Source organism: Convolutriloba macropyga, chromosome 1 (assembly GCF_964194025.1).
Source record: "Convolutriloba macropyga chromosome 1, txConMacr16.3, whole genome shotgun sequence".
NCBI classification, from domain to species: domain Eukaryota; kingdom Metazoa; phylum Xenacoelomorpha; order Acoela; family Convolutidae; genus Convolutriloba; species Convolutriloba macropyga.
In genome coordinates this window covers 1,530,199-1,551,116 of record NC_134468.1, presented here as the reverse complement: position 1 = coordinate 1,551,116, position 20,918 = coordinate 1,530,199, and the positions used below count along the sequence as shown (strand labels likewise).

General features: G+C 35.5%; 1 protein-coding gene across 2 annotated transcripts in view; it reads right to left on the bottom strand.

Moving 5' to 3' along the window:
- Window positions 1-1,625: 1,625 nt before the first annotated feature.
- Window positions 1,626-20,918, bottom strand: part of LOC142356602 (transmembrane protein 186-like) — a 39,968-nt gene continuing 20,675 nt past the window's right edge. For both annotated transcript variants that reach the window (XM_075408487.1, XM_075408532.1), the window contains exon 3: window positions 1,626-1,904. In XM_075408487.1, the coding sequence (XP_075264602.1) occupies window positions 1,709-1,904 (196 nt within the window). In that variant the 3' untranslated portion in view covers window positions 1,626-1,708. The remainder of the gene's footprint in view (window positions 1,905-20,918) is intronic.

Sequence of the window (20,918 nt, the reverse complement as noted above, 5' to 3'; positions counted from 1 at the left end):
GAAAGCGACATCTTTGCCATAGTTTTTAATCTTGTTCAGATGATTCCTGATTGTCGATCTAGGAACCCCGTATGTTAAAGACGCCCGCCTGGTTCCCATTTTGCCATCACATACGTCTCTCAAAGCCTGATGCAACTCGGTTGACGAGTACGTCCGCTTAATGGCGTTCGAGGCGTCCTCTATAGTCGATGAAGTTCCGGTCAGTTTCTCGTCCTCGCTATCATTTCTGTTCGCTTCACTATTCATAGCAGATTCAGCGGTCGCACTTGATTCATTCACAGCAACAGATTCGGTCTCATTGACTTCCATCTTTTCTTCTTGAATAGAGCTAGAAATTGTTTCCGATGCACTAACTGACGATTGCGAGTTACCGTTTTGAGCTCCAAGAGCGGCGTCAAAGAACTGAGTTACCATATTCTTTGACAAGTTTTTTGGTAACTCTGAGAATCCAGGCATTGAGTAAAAGGGGAACATCATCGATAAGTCGTTGTACGGGTTCCTCGCATCTAATTGCTGTTGTTGTTGCTGCTGTTGCTGTTGTACAAGACCCATTTCCAGTAGAGATGCAGCTAGCGTTTCCGCGATCATTGGGAATGACAACAGAGCCGCTGTAGCGGCATCTGAATTAGGCGGAAAACTTGCAAAGGGATTCTGGGAAAATGCGCTGGAAACGCTCGTAGTATCCAAACCGAGCGCTGATGATGTCGAAGAGCTTTGCAAGCTTTTCACAGCGTCTTCGATGATATTTGTTTGGAACATATCTGACGAAACTGTGGGAAGTTCGAACTGTGTGGAGGAGCTACGGCCGTCGTTTTGAGTCAATGACGCGGACCGTTGAGTTTTGACTTCTTTCAAATAATTGACATGGTTAGCCATTTCTCTTTCGGCTATCAACTCTTTATTCAAACAGAACATGCATTGCTCATTGTCTTGATCAGCATCAAAATCAACCGGCATTAGATCCTCTTCGGGTCCAATCTCGCCCAGAGGCAGAGAGGCTGATGTGGAGTTGGCGACATTCGAGCACGTTCTTAGAATATCATTAAACAGAGACAAAACTCTTGATTTCAAAGCCAGATACTGCTCAACTTCCTGAGCCTGCATGCTCTCCGTTACGTCAGGATCTTCTTCATTATTCAAGCAATGCTGCTGGAATTTTGACTCCATCACAGCCAACGTGATCCTTTTGTGGCGTCTGACCTCCCCTACATATTCACGAAACTGGCGCTCGAATATGCTTTCAAAGGCGACACTGTTCAACGCACTTCTCTTTTGTTTGTCAAGAAGCTTCCTGGCTTGGATCTTTTCATTCTGACATTGCAACGAAGCACAAGACATCTACACTATCTGAAGGATAACATACGTTGCGTCCATTTTTAAAATTTGTTAAAAATTTTTAAGATCCTAACAATTAAAAAATTAAAAAAAAATTTTAGATCCTTTAGTATGGTCTACGGTAAATTTAGAATTTCTTACCGCAAATCGTTGGAAAATTGTTTAAAATCTTTAGGATCTAAAAACTGCTAAGAATTTTAAGATCTTTTAGTATCTGTCTACTGTAAATTTAGTATTTCTATTAGTAAAGTGGACATGAGAATTATACAGCCTAAGAGCGCAAGAAAGTATAGATACAAAATTTCAATATTATACCATCTCATAAAATAATAACGCAATTCAATCAGTTGAAATAGATTTTTAACTGAACAAACTACTTCAGCGATCTGTCATAACCAAAAAAGTGGTGAAAAGTGTCGAAGTCGTAAATGATACGCATTGACCTATTGTACATGTACTTGAAACGGGACTTGGTCAGGCCTTCAACCTCCAGTCTCTTCACTTTGGATCCTGGCCTGTTTGTAGACTGCATTGGCACTATGCGATGCGATTCGAATATTGTATCGTGTCTAAACAAATCAATGATACTTTACGACAATTCCTCATTGACTTCTATTTTCTAATACAACAGCAACTCTACTTCACAGACTACATAACTGGAATATTTATGAAATCTATTTATACTGCCTTGCTAAGCCTTTTTGCGAGAAGTAATGGAATATTCAAATTACTTCATCGTTGACTGAACACTTTCTTATCGTTAAATAAACGAGAACTAATAAGGACAAAAATAAGCATTTGATTACATTTCAAACATATTAGATTCAAAGATATTTTTCACATCCCATGAGACGTTGTGTGACTTCATCTTCCAAAAGGCTCTCAAACATAATTGGTTTTTAACGGTGAAAATAATGATGGGCATCAATTTCTTTTGCAGATAACGTAGTTTGTAGCTCAAAACTTTCTATCGAACAGTGCGCAGTAATCAAATTATCAAAATGAAAAGTAGTGCTACTAAGTGTCAATGAAACGTAGAAAAAGAAGGACCGAGCTTCCTTCCTAATCTTAAGAAAATGTGATCATTACCAGCTAAAACAAAACCGATTTAGATTTTAACCAGTACACGATAGGCAAGTTCAAATTGTAACCTAAAAACTAAATGGCGGAATACACTAACCTGGTGTCGGCTTATATCACTTGGTTTCACATAGATTTGAAAAGTAGATTATCGTACGTTCCGGACAGTACAAATATGAATTGTTTGCGCCCATGTTTTACTTCACTCTCGTCCATTTTACTGTTCTTTATTTATATCCTATTCGCCCATGTAAAACCTACGCTTACAAAATCCACTCTTATTCTTGTTCTAACATTAGCTGTTAAGAGTCCCAGTAGTAAAGTCACGTATACCTACTAGTTGATCTGCGGGACTAGTCTGGTAGGAAACAGGCCGGGGGTTCATTCCCCGCCCTAACCCCAAAAAATCTAAGGGTTATTCCTTTTTTTTAAGTCAGAATTGTCATTTTCTCCCAGAATTCCGTTATTCTAACAAATTATGAAGGTTCTTCTTATCCTGTTTAATTTCATATCCTGTAAATAAATTCTTCTACATTCTTAATACTTTTAATTTTCAAACTTAAATCCTTTATTTCTGTATTTTTTAAATTTATTATTTCATTCCCCTGTCACCTCTCAACCCCCCCCCCTCCATCCTCTTCATAACTGTTATTTCCCTCTTTTTTTCATTCCGTACTTTATTTCACTCCCGTTACTTTCCTGTTAATTCACTGTTTTCTCTTTATTCCTGTTATTTTACCACTTTTCATTAGTTCATTTCATCATTTCTTTCGTTTTGGTGCATTAGTGTTATTTATGTTTGCGTTGATCCTTTGTTTTTTCTTAGTTTAATTTATCTTAAGATTTTTTCATGCTTTCATATTCAGTTAGTTTGTTGTTAATTTGATTAAAGATGGATTCTCCCTCTAGCTATGCGAGTGTAACTCACGTTGAAAAACATGTTGCTTTTGACGACAAAAGTTACAAATAGTGCAATTTATTCCCCCACTATCCAAAATGATGTTACAGACCCCAATAAACTTGAGCAATGTTTTCGTGATTGTGCAAAAGTTATCTTGGACGAGTTCCCCAGTGACTTGAAAGAAAAAGTTAAAATTTCAAAAACTTTTACAAAGAGTAAAGACAAGCTGCTTCACAGTATAACTGTCATATCTCCCCCAGAAGCAAAGCTCACTTATATCAAAATTCGTACTCAAGGCCTGCAAATTCTTGGCAAAACAGTCTTCCCGATGGACAAAATGCCACTTAACCCTTATTCAATGGCCTTTTACCCCAAGAAAGTTCACATCAAATTCAACAATTTACCAGTGATTTGCAATAAAGTAGCTGTAAAACATTTATTATGCTTACCACCGAACATTATTCATGACACTGCCATCAAAAAAGAAAAGAACTGTAATGATGAGTCCTTTTTTAATGGGAAAGCTACACTTAGTGTAACGGTGTCTGATTCTGAGCAAGAAACTCTTCTCAGAGATTGGTCCTATAACGCAAGAATGGGAGTGTGTGATGTGGAATAATGTAGCTATTCGCTTTCATGTTCCCTCGTTACACAAATGCGACTTTTGTGTAAAACACAAAAAACTTTATCAGGGACATCATGTTGACTGGTGTCTGCTTGCTGCAAAACAGAAAACCGTTGATGAAAACGCAATATCCAACAACGCTACTTCTGCTGACACTAATATACAACTAGAAAATAAATACACAACACTTACTCATGATACTGTTGAACTACAAAATACTCCTTGTATTACGGTTGAACAAATTAACGAGCTTGTAAGCGATCAAAGCGCAGTTGCTACAACTATGCCTCTAACTCCAGCAAAAGAAATTGAAAGAACGACAATTGAGCACAAAGATAAGGACTCTTCTCAAGACGCGAATGCTTTAGACAAAAACAGCAGTGTTAATACGAAGCAATTCGTTGAAAATAAATATTATCCGCTTTCTGAAAATTCTGATTCAAGCTCTGATGAAAGTCTGTGTACAGATCTTCAAATCGCTGACCTTTCTGATGAAAAAAAATCTTCTAAACTTCTGCTTTGGTCAAATATTGATCACCCTAATTCGGAATATCCGTTTCAGTTAGTGAGACAGAAACGACACTTCAAAACTTCTAATGATAGTCCTAAGGCGCTTTCAGAAATAGATGAAAAGCGCCAAAAAGTGAATAAACCTGGTTAAAAGATCCGCGATTGCAAAAAGATGAAATTTCACTTGTCTCGTCATAATGACCGAGACGCTCCTCAGTACTAATGGACAAGATGAATTTTGACCTATTCTCTCTCAATGCCGCTGGTCTCGGTAAAGCTAATATATTGTTGGCCGTTTTAAATCAATGCACTCGTCAGAAATCTAATAATAACTTTATAATTTGTCTACAGGAAATGAAGTGCTCGTATCTGAAAAATGCTCAAAAAGCACTATTAGATAAATTTAAACTTGACTATCACTTTAATGCCGCAACAGGTAAATCCGGCGGGCTTCTCATTTTATGGAGCAAAAACTTGGGTACTACTTCTTTATTTTCAAGCAAAGAAACTTGTCAATTGTTACATTTCTGTGACTTAGATATTACTGTATGCAATGTGTACATGAGTTGGTGTATGTATGTGGATGCTTGGACTAATTTGCAGAATACACTCAACTTTGTACACAACAGTGCAATAATTCTAGCAGGGGATTTTAATGCGTTCGATTGTCAGAAAGAAAACACTTCAAATGCCCTGCGGCAAAATGACGTTCGTATATCTCGCTTTAAAAAGCTTTCTGAAGTTCTGGAAAAACATTGCCTCTTCGACTTTGCTCTTTTTTTCAGTAATTTACAATATACACATTTTGATAAACGACAGCTTTCCCCTCTAGAATTGACTACTTCTTTACTAGAAGTTCAACCAAATTTGACTACATGCAAGTGCATAGAAATTCTTACTGAGACCATTACTTATTACACCTCAGTTCATCAAAGAATAGCCCTGAAAGAGGCACAAGTTACTGGAAACTCAATGAAAGTATCATTAAGCCCAATTACCAGTTTCTTTCTCAACATTTGAGAACATTTGACGTTCAGTCTGATGATATCATACTTGATTATGAACAGCAAAATCTCTTCATGCGTGATCTGTTGCGTGTGCTGTCCATTAATAAAAGAAACATTGAACAGTCGTACAAAGAGGCTCGAGGACGCTGAATATGAGCTTCGAAAAGTCATTGAAAATGGTGATCAAATTTTTGATGTAAGGAACAAATTTCGTGAAATCCTAGATGAAGTGCATTCAGTTGAAGCAAAAGAGCAAAAACTAAATGAAAGTTTCTTCAAAAAAGTTGGAGACAATGTAATGATGGTACTCCCCAAACAGTGGAAGAATTCTAATAACACTTCGAACATTATCTCGTATTTAAAAATGAATGGTGATACGATCAATTGCCCGACTAAAATCTTGTCAGTCTTCAAGTCATACTTCGAAGAAATATATCAACAAAAACCTAGATCTGATAGCTCAAAACTTATTGAAAAGTTCTGTGTTTCTAATCAAGTAGAGTGACATAGAAGTGGGTGGTGAAATAACGGTCAGTGAAGTAAGGAAGGCTATCAGAAAATTAAATTGCAAGAGTGCTCCTGGCGCTGATGGGCTCACCTCTAATTACCATCGTACTTTTATCAGGGAGCTAAGCCCTATTTTATGTCTCGTCTACAATGACGCTATCATTAAAGGATGTTTACCACCAAGTCAATGCCTCTCAGTCATTAAATTGCTTCCTGAAAAGAAAATTTCTGATCATCTGAAAGACTTTCGCCCTATCAATCTACTGAACACAGATGTTAAAATACTGTCTCACATTCTAACAGAACGGATCAAGAATGCTTTGAACAAAATAATAAATCCACACCAATTTTATCTGCCACAGAGGAACATTCATTCAGCAATTCATATAATAAAGAAAAAAGTGAAAAAGTTGAACCGTAGTCGCCGTCTAGTGTCTATTGACTTTTCCAAAGCCTTTGATAAAATCGACAGAAATTACTTGTATGAATTACTCACAGCATTTAATTTTGATGAAATGACTATTCGCGCAATCAAAGTAATGTATAATTCGAATGTAGCTCTCATTGAAATAAATGGTCATCTTTCTACCCCACTCAGCATCAACCGTGGAGTTAAACAAGGATGTCCATTATCAGCCTTGTTGTTCATATTAGGTGTTGAGCCTCTTCTGAAGGAAATAGAAGAATGTGGGCAAATAAAGACCTTTTCGGAGAAAAACAATTGCCTATGCTAATGACATCACCTGTTGCATAAAAATAAAATCCCTGGAAACGCTATTTGATGTAATCAGTGACTTCTGTGATCAAACTTCATTGGAAATCAATATTGACAAGTCGGTTATATTATCCATGCGTAATTTGAATGGGTATAATTCTGTGAAAGAAACGAAGATTCTGGATATTTCTTTCAACCTTGATGACCCTAAAACTGATCTATTAGCGCTGATGAAACAGTTAATCAATAAAAATAAATGTACCGTTGCCCGCTGCAGAACAATGAGAGCAAAGGCTCTCGCAATAGATACTTTTGTGTTACCGAAGTTCCTCTGCAAAGCGAGACATGCAAATCCCACCTTAACGGTGTTAAAAAGTGCCAAGCAGAAGTGAATTCCTTATTGAAGATTGGAAAGAAAATGGAAGCAAAAGCTGAAATTCTGCATGGCAAATGTGGCAATGTGGCAAATGGTGGAATTAGGCTTCCGCATGTTCCTGCTAAACTTGTTGCTGCCCATGTACTTGATTTTGCGCGCAATACCATCAATTACAATCCTGATGGTTTAAAGCTACTACAGCATTTTCACTTCGTCATCAATGATGACATGCAGCTTGTCTCCGACCAAGATATCCCATCACTAAGTTTGCATCCTACGCCGATGTTCAAAAGAGTGTATAACATGTTAATGTTCAAATTTAAAGATTCAAACTGTGAACGACTTCGGAAATCTGCTGCCCGATTCAATATAGATTATGAAACTCTTAAACCCTTCCCTTGGAAACTCTGGAAAGCGGATAAACTGTTACCATATCAAAAGGATTTGCTTTTCCGACTATGTTATAATACTTTGATTGACAAACAAGTACGATGGCTTCACTATTAAGCTGAATCCCCACTTTGCAGTTTTTGTCAAGAGGAGTTTGAAACTTCTGAGCATCTGCTTTTTAATTGTAACAATCTCACGCATTTACGCACCTAATACGATGTCTCATCTTTGGAAGATTTTTTTGTTACAGCATCGAATTCAAAACTACGGTTTGTTACTAGTGTTCTATTGACAGGATGGCTAGATAACCCAGTTGACACAAAAACTTTTCTCTAAAACTTCATTCAAAATGTAGAAAACTAAATGAACAACTGTTTGAAAAATTTGTTTTTGCCTGATTGTGTATAATGCTGTCATAATGTAACTTCTCCTTTTTATTTTAAATATTCAGAACCTGTTGAAGTCTACTGTGCTTTAGTTTCCAGTAGATTGAAAAACATGATTATCGTGCCTCCCGCACGGTATAAAGTTCAAATGTCTATTAATTATTGCTTTATTTGTCGGCTAATATGATTTGGTTGCTCACAGATTTGAAATGTAGATTTTCGTATCTTCCGGACAGCACAAATATGAACAGTTTTGCGCCCATAATATACTTCTTTCTCGTCCATTTCACTATTCTTTATATATAACCTATACCCTCATATAAAATCTACGCTTACAAAATCTACTTATATTCTTGTTCTAACATTAGTTTATAAGAGTCCCTGTAGTAATTCACGTATACCTACAAATTGATCTGCGGGACTATTCTGGTAGGAAACAGGACGGGGGTTCATTCCCCGCTATAGCAATAAAAATCTAAGGGTTATTGCTTTTTTTCTAAATCATCATTTTCACCTTGATTTCTATAACCTGATTACCCTTTCTTTACTGCTTACCTGATATGATGAATTCCATTCATATATTCCATTCATTTTTCAGCCCCGTTATTACAACAAATTATAAATGAATTTATTCAAATCTTCTTTGTAATTGCAAACTCTTATGCTGTAATTTTCTTGTTTATTTTTAATACTTTTAATTTTCAAATTTAAATTCTCTATTTCTGCAAATTTTAAGTTTACTATTCCATTACCTGCGTCCTTTTCCCCCACCTCTCAACCAACCAACCCCCTCCCCTCCACCCTCTTCATAACTTTTTTTTATTCCTGTTACTTTACTTCATTTGCCTTTTTTTCCATTCTCTATTAGTATTTGTTCAGTTCATCAGTTCTTTTGTTTTAGTTCAATAGTTTTAGATTTATATGTTTGAGTTACTGTTATTTGTAATTTTTACTTTCTTTTTGTTTCCCTGGATTTATAATTATTTCTTTTCCTTTTGTTACCCTTTATTTGTAATTATCTCTTTTCATTTTGTTATCCTTTATTTGTTTAGATTATTTAGATTGTGTAGTTTATTTTACCTTTAGACTATTTCCTGTTGGCATTCATATTCAGTTAATTCCACTTTCATTTTATTGCTGTATATTTTGATGTTTACTTTGATTTATAACTCCCAGTCAGTTTGTCCAACTGATGTGATTACTGTGTCGCTGAATTATAGCAGGTATTCGAATAGCGTCAAGTCTGATCAAAACTCTGATCCCTGAAACAACAATTGCTTCAAACTTTATATTGAATTTCTTATTCATATATTCAATATAATGGCTTTACCCTCATCAACGATGTCTTATTCCAATATTTTATGATAATAAAATAATAAACCCAATAATACTTTACAATCTGAAATTGATTTACAATACATTCAATTTATTCCTCCGTTTACGAAGGATGATTTCAAAGATTCTTCCAAATTACAACTCAAATGAAAAGAACGTGTAAGTTCTATTCTACAACAATTTCCTGAAAATTTACACTCTAAGCTCACTATTTCCAAAACGTTTTTTAAAGATGGTAAAAGACTTCACACCATTTCGACTTATATAAGAATCGAACAGCGCGCAGTAATCAAATTATCAAAATGAAAAGTAGTGCTACTAAGTGTCAACGAAACGTAGAAAAAGAAGGACCGAGCTTCCTTCCTAATCTTAAGAAAATGTGATCATTACCAGCTAAAACAAAACCGATTTAGATTTTAACCAGTACACGATAGGCAAGTTCAAATTGTAACCTAAAAACTAAATGGCGGAATACACTAACCTGGTGTCGGCTTATATCACTTGGTTTCACATAGATTTGAAAAGTAGATTATCGTACGTTCCGGACAGTACAAATATGAATTGTTTGCGCCCATGTTTTACTTCACTCTCGTCCATTTTACTGTTCTTTATTTATATCCTATTCGCCCATGTAAAACCTACGCTTACAAAATCCACTCTTATTCTTGTTCTAACATTAGCTGTTAAGAGTCCCAGTAGTAAAGTCACGTATACCTACTAGTTGATCTGCGGGACTAGTCTGGTAGGAAACAGGCCGGGGGTTCATTCCCCGCCCTAACCCCAAAAAATCTAAGGGTTATTCCTTTTTTTAAGTCAGAATTGTCATTTTCTCCCAGAATTCCGTTATTCTAACAAATTATGAAGGTTCTTCTTATCCTGTTTAATTTTATATCCTGTAAATAAATTCTTCTACATTCTTAATACTTTTAATTTTCAAACTTAAATCCTTTATTTCTGTATTTTTTAAATTTATTATTTCATTCCCCTGTCACCTCTCAACCCCCCCCTCCATCCTCTTCATAACTGTTATTTCCCTCTTTTTTTCATTCCGTACTTTATTTCACTCCCGTTACTTTCCTGTTAAGTCACTGTTTTCTCTTTATTCCTGTTATTTTACCACTTTTCATTAGTTCATTTCATCATTTCTTTCGTTTTGGTGCATTAGTGTTATTTATGTTTGCGTTGATCCTTTGTTTTTTCTTAGTTTAATTTATCTTAAGATTTTTTCATGCTTTCATATTCAGTTAGTTTGTTGTTAATTTGATTAAAGATGGATTCTCCCTCTAGCTATGCGAGTGTAACTCACGTTGAAAAACATGTTGCTTTTGACGACAAAAGTTACAAATAGTGCAATTTATTCCCCCACTATCCAAAATGATGTTACAGACCCCAATAAACTTGAGCAATGTTTTCGTGATTGTGCAAAAGTTATCTTGGACGAGTTCCCCAGTGACTTGAAAGAAAAAGTTAAAATTTCAAAAACTTTTACAAAGAGTAAAGACAAGCTGCTTCACAGTATAACTGTCATATCTCCCCCAGAAGCAAAGCTCACTTATATCAAAATTCGTACTCAAGGCCTGCAAATTCTTGGCAAAACAGTCTTCCCGATGGACAAAATGCCACTTAACCCTTATTCAATGGCCTTTTACCCCAAGAAAGTTCACATCAAATTCAACAATTTACCAGTGATTTGCAATAAAGTAGCTGTAAAACATTTATTATGCTTACCACCGAACATTATTCATGACACTGCCATCAAAAAAGAAAAGAACTGTAATGATGAGTCCTTTTTTAATGGGAAAGCTACACTTAGTGTAACGGTGTCTGATTCTGAGCAAGAAACTCTTCTCAGAGATTGGTCCTATAACGCAAGAATGGGAGTGTGTGATGTGGAATAATGTAGCTATTCGCTTTCATGTTCCCTCGTTACACAAATGCGACTTTTGTGTAAAACACAAAAAACTTTATCAGGGACATCATGTTGACTGGTGTCTGCTTGCTGCAAAACAGAAAACCGTTGATGAAAACGCAATATCCAACAACGCTACTTCTGCTGACACTAATATACAACTAGAAAATAAATACACAACACTTACTCATGATACTGTTGAACTACAAAATACTCCTTGTATTACGGTTGAACAAAATAACGAGCTTGTAAGCGATCAAAGCGCAGTTGCTACAACTATGCCTCTAACTCCAGCAAAAGAAATTGAAAGAACGACAATTGAGCACAAAGATAAGGACTCTTCTCAAGACGCGAATGCTTTAGACAAAAACAGCAGTGTTAATACGAAGCAATTCGTTGAAAATAAATATTATCCGCTTTCTGAAAATTCTGATTCAAGCTCTGATGAAAGTCTGTGTACAGATCTTCAAATCGCTGACCTTTCTGATGAAAAAAAATCTTCTAAACTTCTGCTTTGGTCAAATATTGATCACCCTAATTCGGAATATCCGTTTCAGTTAGTGAGACAGAAACGACACTTCAAAACTTCTAATGATAGTCCTAAAGCGCTTTCAGAAATAGATGAAAAGCGCCAAAAAGTGAATAAACCTGGTTAAAAGATCCGCGATTGCAAAAAGATGAAATTTCACTTGTCTCGTCAGAAATCTAATAATAACTTTATAATTTGTCTACAGGAAATGAAGTGCTCGTATCTGAAAAATGCTCAAAAAGCACTATTAGATAAATTTAAACTTGACTATCACTTTAATGCCGCAACAGGTAAATCCGGCGGGCTTCTCATTTTATGGAGCAAAAACTTGGGTACTACTTCTTTATTTTCAAGCAAAGAAACTTGTCAATTGTTACATTTCTGTGACTTAGATATTACTGTATGCAATGTGTACATGAGTTGGTGTATGTATGTGGATGCTTGGACTAATTTGCAGAATACACTCAACTTTGTACACAACAGTGCAATAATTCTAGCAGGGGATTTTAATGCGTTCGATTGTCAGAAAGAAAACACTTCAAATGCCCTGCGGCAAAATGACGTTCGTATATCTCGCTTTAAAAAGCTTTCTGAAGTTCTGGAAAAACATTGCCTCTTCGACTTTGCTCTTTTTTTTCAGTAATTTACAATATACACATTTTGATAAACGACAGCTTTCCCCTCTAGAATTGACTACTTCTTTACTAGAAGTTCAACCAAATTTGACTACATGCAAGTGCATAGAAATTCTTACTGAGACCATTACTTATTACACCTCAGTTCATCAAAGAATAGACCTGAAAGAGGCACAAGTTACTGGAAACTCAATGAAAGTATCATTAAGCCCAATTACCAGTTTCTTTCTCAACATTTGAGAACATTTGACGTTCAGTCTGATGATATCATACTTGATTATGAACAGCAAAATCTGTTCATGCGTGATCTGTTGCGTGTGCTGTCCATTAATAAAAGAAACATTGAACAGTCGTACAAAGAGGCTCGAGGACGCTGAATATGAGCTTCGAAAAGTCATTGAAAATGGTGATCAAATTTTTGATGTAAGGAACAAATTTCGTGAAATCCTAGATGAAGTGCATTCAGTTGAAGCAAAAGAGCAAAAACTAAATGAAAGTTTCTTCAAAAAAAGTTGGAGACAATGTAATGATGGTAATCCCCAAACAGTGGAAGAATTCTAATAACACTTCGAACATTATCTCGTATTTAAAAATGGATGGTGATACGATCAATTGCCCGACTAAAATCTTGTCAGTCTTCAAGTCATACTTCGAAGAAATATATCAACAAAAACCTAGATCTGATAGCTCAAAACTTATTGAAAAGTTCTGTGTTTCTAATCAAGTAGAGTGACATAGAAGTGGGTGGTGAAATAACGGTCAGTGAAGTAAGGAAGGCTATCAGAAAATTAAATTGCAAGAGTGCTCCTGGCGCTGATGGGCTCACCTCTAATTACCATCGTACTTTTATCAGGGAGCTAAGCCCTATTTTATGTCTCGTCTACAATGACGCTATCATTAAAGGATGTTTACCACCAAGTCAATGCCTCTCAGTCATTAAATTGCTTCCTGAAAAGAAAATTTCTGATCATCTGAAAGACTTTCGCCCTATCAATCTACTGAACACAGATGTTAAAATACTGTCTCACATTCTAACAGAACGGATCAAGAATGCTTTGAACAAAATAATAAATCCGCACCAATTTTATCTGCCACAGAGGAACATTCATTCAGCAATTCATATAATAAAGAAAAAAGTGAAAAAGTTGAACCGTAGTCGCCGTCTAGTGTCTATTGACTTTTCCAAAGCCTTTGATAAAATCGACAGAAATTACTTGTATGAATTACTCACAGCATTTAATTTTGATGAAATGACTATTCGCGCAATCAAAGTAATGTATAATTCGAATGTAGCTCTCATTGAAATAAATGGTCATCTTTCTACCCCACTCAGCATCAACCGTGGAGTTAAACAAGGATGTCCATTATCAGCCTTGTTGTTCATATTAGGTGTTGAGCCTCTTCTGAAGGAAATAGAAGAATGTGGGCAAATAAAGACCTTTTCGGAGAAAAACAATTGCCTATGCTAATGACATCACCTGTTGCATAAAAATAAAATCCCTGGAAACGCTATTTGATGTAATCAGTGACTTCTGTGATCAAACTTCATTGGAAATCAATATTGACAAGTCGGTTATATTATCCATGCGTAATTTGAATGGGTATAATTCTGTGAAAGAAACGAAGATTCTGGATATTTCTTTCAACCTTGATGACCCTAAAACTGATCTATTAGCGCTGATGAAACAGTTAATCAATAAAAATAAATGTACCGTTGCCCGCTGCAGAACAATGAGAGCAAAGGCTCTCGCAATAGATACTTTTGTATTACCGAAGTTCCTCTACAAAGCGAGACATGCAAATCCCACCTTAACGGTGTTAAAAAGTGCCAAGCAGAAGTGAATTCCTTATTGAAGATTGGAAAGAAAATGGAAGCAAAAGCTGAAATTCTGCATGGCAAATGTGGCAATGTGGCAAATGGTGGAATTGGGCTTCCGCATGTTCCTGCTAAACTTGTTGCTGCCCATGTACTTGATTTTGCGCGCAATACCATCAATTACAATCCTGATGGTTTAAAGCTACTACAGCATTTTCACTTCGTCATCAATGATGACATGCAGCTTGTCTCCGACCAAGATATCCCATCACTAAGTTTGCATCCTACGCCGATGTTCAAAAGAGTGTATAACATGTTAATGTTCAAATTTAAAGATTCAAACTGTGAACGACTTCGGAAATCTGCTGCCCGATTCAATATAGATTATGAAACTCTTAAACCCTTCCCTTGGAAACTCTGGAAAGCGGATAAACTGTTACCATATCAAAAGGATTTGCTTTTCCGACTATGTTATAATACTTTGATTGACAAACAAGTACGATGGCTTCACTATTAAGCTGAATCCCCACTTTGCAGTTTTTGTCAAGAGGAGTTTGAAACTTCTGAGCATCTGCTTTTTAATTGTAACAATCTCACGCATTTACGCACCCAATACGATGTCTCATCTTTGGAAGATGTTTTTGTTACAGCATCGAATTCAAAACTACGGTTTGTTACTAGTGTTCTATTGACAGGATGGCTAGATAACCCAGTTGACACAAAAACTTTTCTCTCAAACTTCATTCAAAATGTAGAAAACTAAATGAACAACTGTTTGAAAAATTTGTTTTTGCCTGATTGTGTATAATGCTGTCATAATGTAACTTCTCCTTTTTATTTTAAATATTCAGAACCTGTTGAAGTCTACTGTGCTTTAGTTTCCAGTAGATTGAAAAACATGATTATCGTGCCTCCCGCACGGTATAAAGTTCAAATGTCTATTAATTATTGCTTTATTTGTCGGCTAATATGATTTGGTTGCTCACAGATTTGAAATGTAGATTTTCGTATCTTCCGGACAGCACAAATATGAACAGTTTTGCGCCCATAATATACTTCTTTCTCGTCCATTTCACTATTCTTTATATATAACCTATACCCTCATATAAAATCTACGCTTACAAAATCTACTTATATTCTTGTTCTAACATTAGTTTATAAGAGTCCCTGTAGTAATTCACGTATACCTACAAATTGATCTGCGGGACTATTCTGGTAGGAAACAGGACGGGGGTTCATTCCCCGCTATAGCAATAAAAATCTAAGGGTTATTGCTTTTTTTCTAAATCATCATTTTCACCTTGATTTCTATAACCTGATTACCCTTTCTTTACTGCTTACCTGATATGATGAATTCCATTCATATATTCCATTCATTTTTCAGCCCCGTTATTACAACAAATTATAAATGAATTTATTCAAATCTTCTTTGTAATTGCAAACTCTTATGCTGTAATTTTCTTGTTTATTTTTAATACTTTTAATTTTCAAATTTAAATTCTCTATTTCTGCAAATTTTAAGTTTACTATTCCATTACCTGCGTCCTTTTCCCCCACCTCTCAACCAACCAACCCCCTCCCCTCCACCCTCTTCATAACTTTTTTTTATTCCTGTTACTTTACTGCATTTGCCTTTTTTTCCATTCTCTATTAGTATTAGTTCAGTTCATCAGTTCTTTTGTTTTAGTTCAATAGTTTTAGATTTATATGTTTGAGTTACTGTTATTTGTAATTTTTACTTTCTTTTTGTTTCCCTGGATTTATAATTATTTCTTTTCCTTTTGTTACCTTTTATTTGTAATTATCTCTTTTCATTTTGTTATCCTTTATTTGTTTAGATTATTTAGATTGTGTAGTTTATTTTACCTTTAGACTATTTCCTGTTGGCATTCATATTCAGTTAATTCCACTTTCATTTTATTGCTGTATATTTTGATGTTTACTTTGATTTATAACTCCCAGTCAGTTTGTCCAACTGATGTGATTACTGTGTCGCTGAATTATAGCAGGTATTCGAATAGCGTCAAGTCTGATCAAAACTCTGATCCCTGAAACAACAATTGCTTCAAACTTTATATTGAATTTCTTATTCATATATTCAATATAATGGCTTTACCCTCATCAACGATGTCTTATTCCAATATTTTATGATAATAAAATAATAAACCCAATAATACTTTACAATCTGAAATTGATTTACAATACATTCAATTTATTCCTCCGTTTACGAAGGATGATTTCAAAGATTCTTCCAAATTACAACTCAAATGAAAAGAACGTGTAAGTTCTATTCTACAACAATTTCCTGAAAATTTACACTCTAAGCTCACTATTTCCAAAACGTTTTTTAAAGATGGTAAAAGACTTCACACCATTTCGACTTATATAAGAATCGGAACACAAGGTTTACAAATACGCAATAGAACTGTGTTTCCTATTAGAAGATTTAAACTCGACCTCTCAATCCAATGTTACCCCAAAAAAGTCAAAATAAAATTCAACAATTTACCTAAAATTTGCGTTGACATTACTGTCAAAAGACTTATAGAGCTTCCTCCAGAAATTCAACACGAGTTTGCCCTTGTTGGAGAACAGGATTCACTTGGTTCTGTTTCTTGTTATAATGGCAAGGCCACATTGAATGTCACCATATCCAATTCTGAGCAAGAAACTACTCTATGTGAGTGGTCATACAAAGCAAGGACAAGTGGTGATTTTTTTATAGAACTCTTTTGTAGTCAACTATCACTTCCCTTCATTACATCACTGTGAACATTGCTCTGCATCAAATATACTCAGCCGAGGACACCACACAGATTAGTGTTCTTTTGCTGCTAAAAACAAGAGCGAAACGTCTAGAGACTTCTAGTAAAGAACAATCCACTAAAGAAGCTTCCAATAATGCTACTTCTATATCTACTACGGACTCAACTACTGGCAGCTCAAATAATGATGCAACTATCAAAGTCACTTCTACTATGGCACTTAAAACTACTGATATTGAAAAGAAAACTAATACTCTCGCTCCAATAACACATACTTACAATACAAGACAATTAGTCTACTACTACTAACAAGTAACAAGAAAAAAACTCTTTACAACAAGTTCCAATTGTCTCACTCTGTGATGACCCTATACTACCCAATCTTCAATCGTCTTTCTCTTTTATAGAGGATCGAAATTCCATCTCGAATCTTTCAGAATGTGATCCAGAAGGATCAAATAAAGATCTCACAAACCTCAATGACGTACATCCCCTTCTTGATGATGATGCCTTTCAAGTTCTCTCTGATAGGAGACAACTTACGATCTTTTCCTCTTTCTCGCCTACCTTTGGCAAACGAGTGAAAACTAATAAAGCAGGCAAGAAACAACGCGACAGACAGAAGAGGAAACAGAAGAAGAATCTAATATGCTTCTTTCCCATCACATTGACCGGGATGCTCCACTATAACTTTCTTATATGGCTCTCAACATAATTTCTTTAAATGCTGGTGGCATGTCGAACTCTATCAAATTAAAAGCTATGCTTAATCTCTGCCTAAAACATAAAACTACAGAAAACTTTGTACTTTGTCTGCAAGAAATCGAATGTTCAGTCCTTAAAGTCGCTCAAAAAGCTCTAATTGACAAATTCAAACTACAATTTCACTTTCTTCCGGCTTCAGATAGATGTGGTGGTCTCCATATTGCTTGGAACTCAGATTTAGGCACCACCTTTTTGTTACAAATTAATGAATCCTGCCAATTACTTTACCTATGCTCCCACAATATCTCAATTTGCAACATTTATTTAAGCGGCAGAATATTTGAACAGGCTTGCAACAATGTAAATTCAGCTCTTAACTTTTTTTCTAACAACACAGAAATTATTCTGGCAGGAGATTTTAATCCTTTTGACAAAAACCCTATAAACTCATCCCGTAGCTTACGCACTTACGACATTCAAATCAAACGGTTCTTCAAAATCACCGATCCCATCCGACAACATTACTTGCATGACTTTCTTTGCTGTCCTGACAGACAACATCCATTCTACCCATTATGATAAACAGCATAAAACTTTCTCTCGCATGAACTATTTCTTTACACCAGCCAATTGTAGCTTTACTTCAATTAAGACTCATCAGTCTACAATTTCTGATCATTTTATGCTACAATTAATACCCCCTTCAACACAACAAGATCGCGGAACAAGTCCTTGGAAACTCAATGAAAATATCCTATTACCAAATAAAGACCTTATTGCTACCCAAATAAATGCTTTTGACCACTCTGCCGATGACATCTCCTTAGAATAAGAAGAAAGAAAACTCTTCATACGAGATCTCTTACGTTCTTTGTCCATTGTCAAGAACACGGTAGAGAAAGAGCATAAACAAAAACTTACAAACAGATTACTACTTTTAACTCAGAACATTGAATGTGGAGACAACTCTTCCTCTTCATTTGAAGAATTTCAAAGACTAAAAAATGAACTGGTATCCATAGAGACTAAAGAACATCTTGACAATGACATAATATTCAAACGTAACTGGAGACTCTGCAACGACGGTAACCCTAAACTCCTCAAAAACTGGAAAGACCACAAGAATTCGGTCAATAATATCTCTCATCTCAAAATCCATAAATACGTATTAGATTACCTATTTTGAAGATATATATCAGAAAAAATCTCCGAGCAACTGTTGCCCTCTTATTCAGAAAATATGCGAAAAGCATTTGATTGGCAAAGAGATTGAAATTGGTGGTTATATTACTGATGATGAAGTCCAAAAAGCTATCAATAAACTGAATAGAAGAAGTGCTTCAGGAGCTGATGGCCTAACTCCTACTTTTTATCGCCTTTTAAATCGGGAATGATTTCCTATCAAGTAAAATTTACAACACAGCTATTGATTACAAATTACCTCCTCCCAGTCAAACCCTTTCAATCATCAAACTTCTTAAGAAATTTCTGGACTGAAAGATTTTCGCCCTATAAATCTCCTTAACACTGATGTTAAGATCCTGTGGCATATCTTGTCATAATGTGTGAATACAGTTTTAAACAAAATTATTAACACCTTTCAATTCGCCTACCTACCCAATCGTAGTATTCACTCTGCGCTTCACTCTATACTAAAACGAATCAATTTACTTAATCCTTCTCGCTGTGTACTGAATATTGACTTCTCCAAAGCTTATGATAAAATTGACAGAGAGTACTTATCTGACATACTTAAAGGTCTCAACTTGGATGACATTACCCTTAAAGCGATTCATAAAGTCAATGAAAATCTTCCCTTTTGTAAACCAACTTTCATTTGAAGGTGGATATCTCTCATATCAATACATATATACTTCTATCTGTTTTAAACTCAAAGTGCTGCTTTCATCTAATGAAATACTGGGATAAGCTTCTTGAACGCGAGAAGATTCAATTGGTTCAAAACAGGAATTTTGCCAAAAATCTCCAAGCAAGAGTTTGTAAAGTGACCATAACGAAAGTTGCTATGGTTTGTTGATCTAGTAATCATTTCAGCTTAGAAAAATATCTCTTACAGTTCGACGACGTCGACTGGTTTACGGGGATTTTTTTGAAACGTTTCCCAATTTTTCAACCACCAAGCTGTTTACGTAATGTTTACTTTCCAACATCTGCAGCCACGGATTTGAATTTTTTCTTTCCAGTTAGAACATTTCCAATTTCTGGTGCAGCTATATCAAGCTAATCTGCACCAACTGTTTTTGCTGCTGGGATAACATATCAACATATCTCCTCAAGAATGGAATAGCTGTCCTCCAATTGTTTGTGCCAACACTCCGAATCATCTTCCCGTCTGTCTTGAATAACCACGAAAATACGATAAATCACTATAAACAAGCATTTTTTACAACATTAAATCTAAAAAAGATGCTCCCCAGTTTTTCTAAACATTAGTACTGCTCTTGTTACACCAACAGAGTTGAAAGAAAGTTTTTCACCATAAGAGTCCCGGAGCTCGGGTTTTATGCTGTGGAATGAGTTTTTTAGAATTTTTTAAATTGCAAGTTCCAATTGTCTCAACAAGTTCCAATTGTCTCACTCTGTGATGACCCTATACTACCCAATCTTCAATCGTCTTTCTCTTTTATAGAGGATCGAAATTCCATCTCGAATCTTTCAGAATGTGATCCAGAAGGATCAAATAAAGATCTCACAAACCTCAATGACGTACATCTTCTTCTTGATGATGATGCCTTTCAAGTTCTCTCTGATAGGAGACAACTTACGATCTTTTCCTCTTTCTCGCCTACCTTTGGCAAACGAGTGAAAACTAATAAAGCAGGCAAGAAACAACGCGACAGACAGAAGAGGAAACAGAAGAAGAATCTAATATGCTTCTTTCCCATCACATTGACCGGGATGCTCCACTATAACTTTCTTATATGGCTCTCAACATAATTTCTTTAAATGCTGGTGGCATGTCGAACTCTATCAAATTAAAAGCTATGCTTAATCTCTGCCTAAAACATAAAACTACAGAAAACTTTGTACTTTGTCTGCAAGAAATCGAATGTTCAGTCCTTAAAGTCGCTCAAAAAGCTCTAATTGACAAATTCAAACTACAATTTCACTTTCTTCCGGCTTCAGATAGATGTGGTGGTCTCCATATTGCTTGGAACTCAGATTTAGGCACCACCTTTTTGTTACAAATTAATGAATCCTGCCAATTACTTTACCTATGCTCCCACAATATCTCAATTTGCAACATTTATTTAAGCGGCAGAATATTTGAACAGGCTTGCAACAATGTAAATTCAGCTCTTAACTTTTTTTCTAACAACACAGAAATTATTCTGGCAGGAGATTTTAATCCTTTTGACAAAAACCCTATA